The 2,351-nt window shown below is 31.2% G+C and overlaps 1 protein-coding gene across 1 annotated transcript; it reads left to right on the top strand.

Moving 5' to 3' along the window:
* Positions 1 to 8: 8 nt before the first annotated feature.
* On the top strand, positions 9 to 2,174 carry LOC117112691. Its single transcript, XM_033255831.1, has 4 exons — positions 9 to 109; positions 361 to 595; positions 1,180 to 1,411; positions 2,036 to 2,174. Exons 1-3 carry the CDS (start codon positions 53 to 55, stop codon positions 1,206 to 1,208), a joined length of 321 nt encoding a protein of 106 aa, XP_033111722.1. The 5' UTR covers positions 9 to 52; the 3' UTR covers positions 1,209 to 1,411; positions 2,036 to 2,174.
* Positions 2,175 to 2,351: the final 177 nt, after the last annotated feature.

A 2,351-nucleotide genomic window follows, 5' to 3' on the forward strand; every position in this document is an offset into this window, starting at 1 on the left:
GGTGGCATTATACAGTGACCGCTGCTATGCGAAAGTTAAAGAACTTTTCCATATGTACCGTAATGACTTAGTTAAAAATACTAAACCAGGGAAGCAATTGAAACAGTCGGTAAGTACATAAGCACTCAAGACTATTAATGCAATAGTGTAAATATTCCTGAGAAGAAAATGAGCCAGAAAACAAAATAGATCTACAATCAAAACTTGATCTAGTGGAACCCATTAGTAGAAAAAGTATATATAATAACAAGAACTTTTTTTTTTTCAAATACAATTTACACATAAGTTCCATAAAACCTAACAAAATACAGTATTTATAAACACTAATTTTTTTTCCTTTTTTTTTTTACAATTGTTTAGTTTTTCATGAACCTGCAAGGTCTGTCAGATGAAGATCGTTTGACTGTCTTAACATCTGTGACAGACGGTAATCGGACTATAAAAGAGGCCGAGCAGGATGCACGGAATACAAAACTACTAAAGGAAATTAAAAGAAAATTCCTAAAGACCACAAAAGTGCTAACTTGGGAGGAAGCAGAAGTACGATTTCCTCAACATACAACTGAAGCTGCTCTTCGCGAGTTTATAACAACAAGTAAGATTATGGGGTTTGTTGTTTTAATAACATGAGAGAGCAGATAGTGTAATTGTATCTCTTACATAATATGGTTTTTTTTTTTCGGTTTTTTTTTTCGGTTTTTTATATACTGTAATCGTTTTTAAGAGCTTCTTTAAGTATAGTGACTAACTGCCTATCTTTGAGTCAGACTAATGGTTTTAAAGTAATTGGACTGGTATTTAATAGACAGAGACGATGTGAAAATAAACAATACTGTAGCAATAAAACGCTTAAATGCTAAAATAATGTAACTATTTTTACAAGAATGTCTCATGAAAATTGCGTTATAGTTGTTAAAAAAAAACATTTGGTAAACGCACTTGGATGCATGAATAATTACATACACAGTGGTCAGTGATATTTGGATTTTATTAAAGGTCATTGAAATGTTTTTATATAATACTACTGTATTACTATGTAGATTCTTATCAATGTAACAAACTAATACATTTTGTTACATTTCGCAATATTTTATACAATATGTAAAATCAAATTTTTTTTTTAAATCAAAAGCAATGTTTTTGATTAAATAATATTTTTATTGAATATTCTCTTGATAGGAAAAACGAAATGCCGACAGGCTTGTTGAACCATTGCCAGGATGCACAACTATGGGAGCAACAGCAGCAATATGACAGCTCAGAATCCGCATCTACAATAAATATTATGACTGAGCAAGGGCTATATTCCAAATGCCATGGAATGCCCAGTCCATTCAATGGACGAATAATTACGGATTTTGCAAATGCATCGAATATGGGACTGAATCGCGGTCTGCTTGTGTTGACCAAGGTATGTGGATATATAGGCCTATTTTCTGTTCTCTATAAATGTACAGATACTAGGAAAAGTGTATGTAAATTTAATGACAAAAAGTTAACATATATACAGAGATACAAGAAAACAAGACTGAAAATGAAAAAAAATTAGAACCAAACAATATTTCTAACTGTATTAAAACAAAAAATAGATGTGCCGTACTAGTCTGATATGATAACAAATGAAACTCAAAAATCGTTTAGTACTTTGTAGTAGTTTTATTTTTGACAGTACACTAGCTTTCGTGCACACAGTTCATCTGAAGAAGTGCACTGTGTGCACGAAAGCTAGTGTACTGTCAAAAATAAAACATATTCTTCAAAGTGCTAAACGATTTTTGAGTCTCATTTGTATTAAAACATTAATGATATTTGAAATACATAGCCTATAAATTATGCCTTTGTAAAGCGTTCAACAATACCACACGCCATCAGACACTATCCTGCCTGCTTGAAATTTTGCTGGAGAGAGTGTGAATTAAGTAGTAGTAGTAGTAGTGGACTTTTTATTTAAAGTATGTGCTATACACTTTCTTTTTAAATAGTTCTTTAAAGATACAGCCTTCCAACCTATTTATTCTGTTCCATATATTTGTAGAACTGTGTGAAAGAAATGCTAATTGCAAACACAGTAATAGTGATAAACAACGAAGAAAACCTATTTGAGAATTTGAGCGTTTTAAGAGAAAACGACAGAGACATCCTGGTGAAGTATTGGTACTCCCAAGAACAAGGTATGATCAGCTGTTAAACAAAATAGGCCTACATGTATATAGTAATTTTAATATAATTAATGTATGATTTTGATAACATATTTACGAATATAGGAAATATTTCAAAAATATAAACACGGATAAAGTGATAAGGTATCGCAAAATCTCGAATAGAAGGCATATTCTAATGCAAGTTATTTC

This window comes from Anneissia japonica, unplaced genomic scaffold (genome assembly GCF_011630105.1).
Source record: "Anneissia japonica isolate Jap-2015-1 unplaced genomic scaffold, ASM1163010v1 scaffold69858_len2351_cov91, whole genome shotgun sequence".
NCBI lineage: Eukaryota > Metazoa > Echinodermata > Crinoidea > Comatulida > Comatulidae > Anneissia > Anneissia japonica.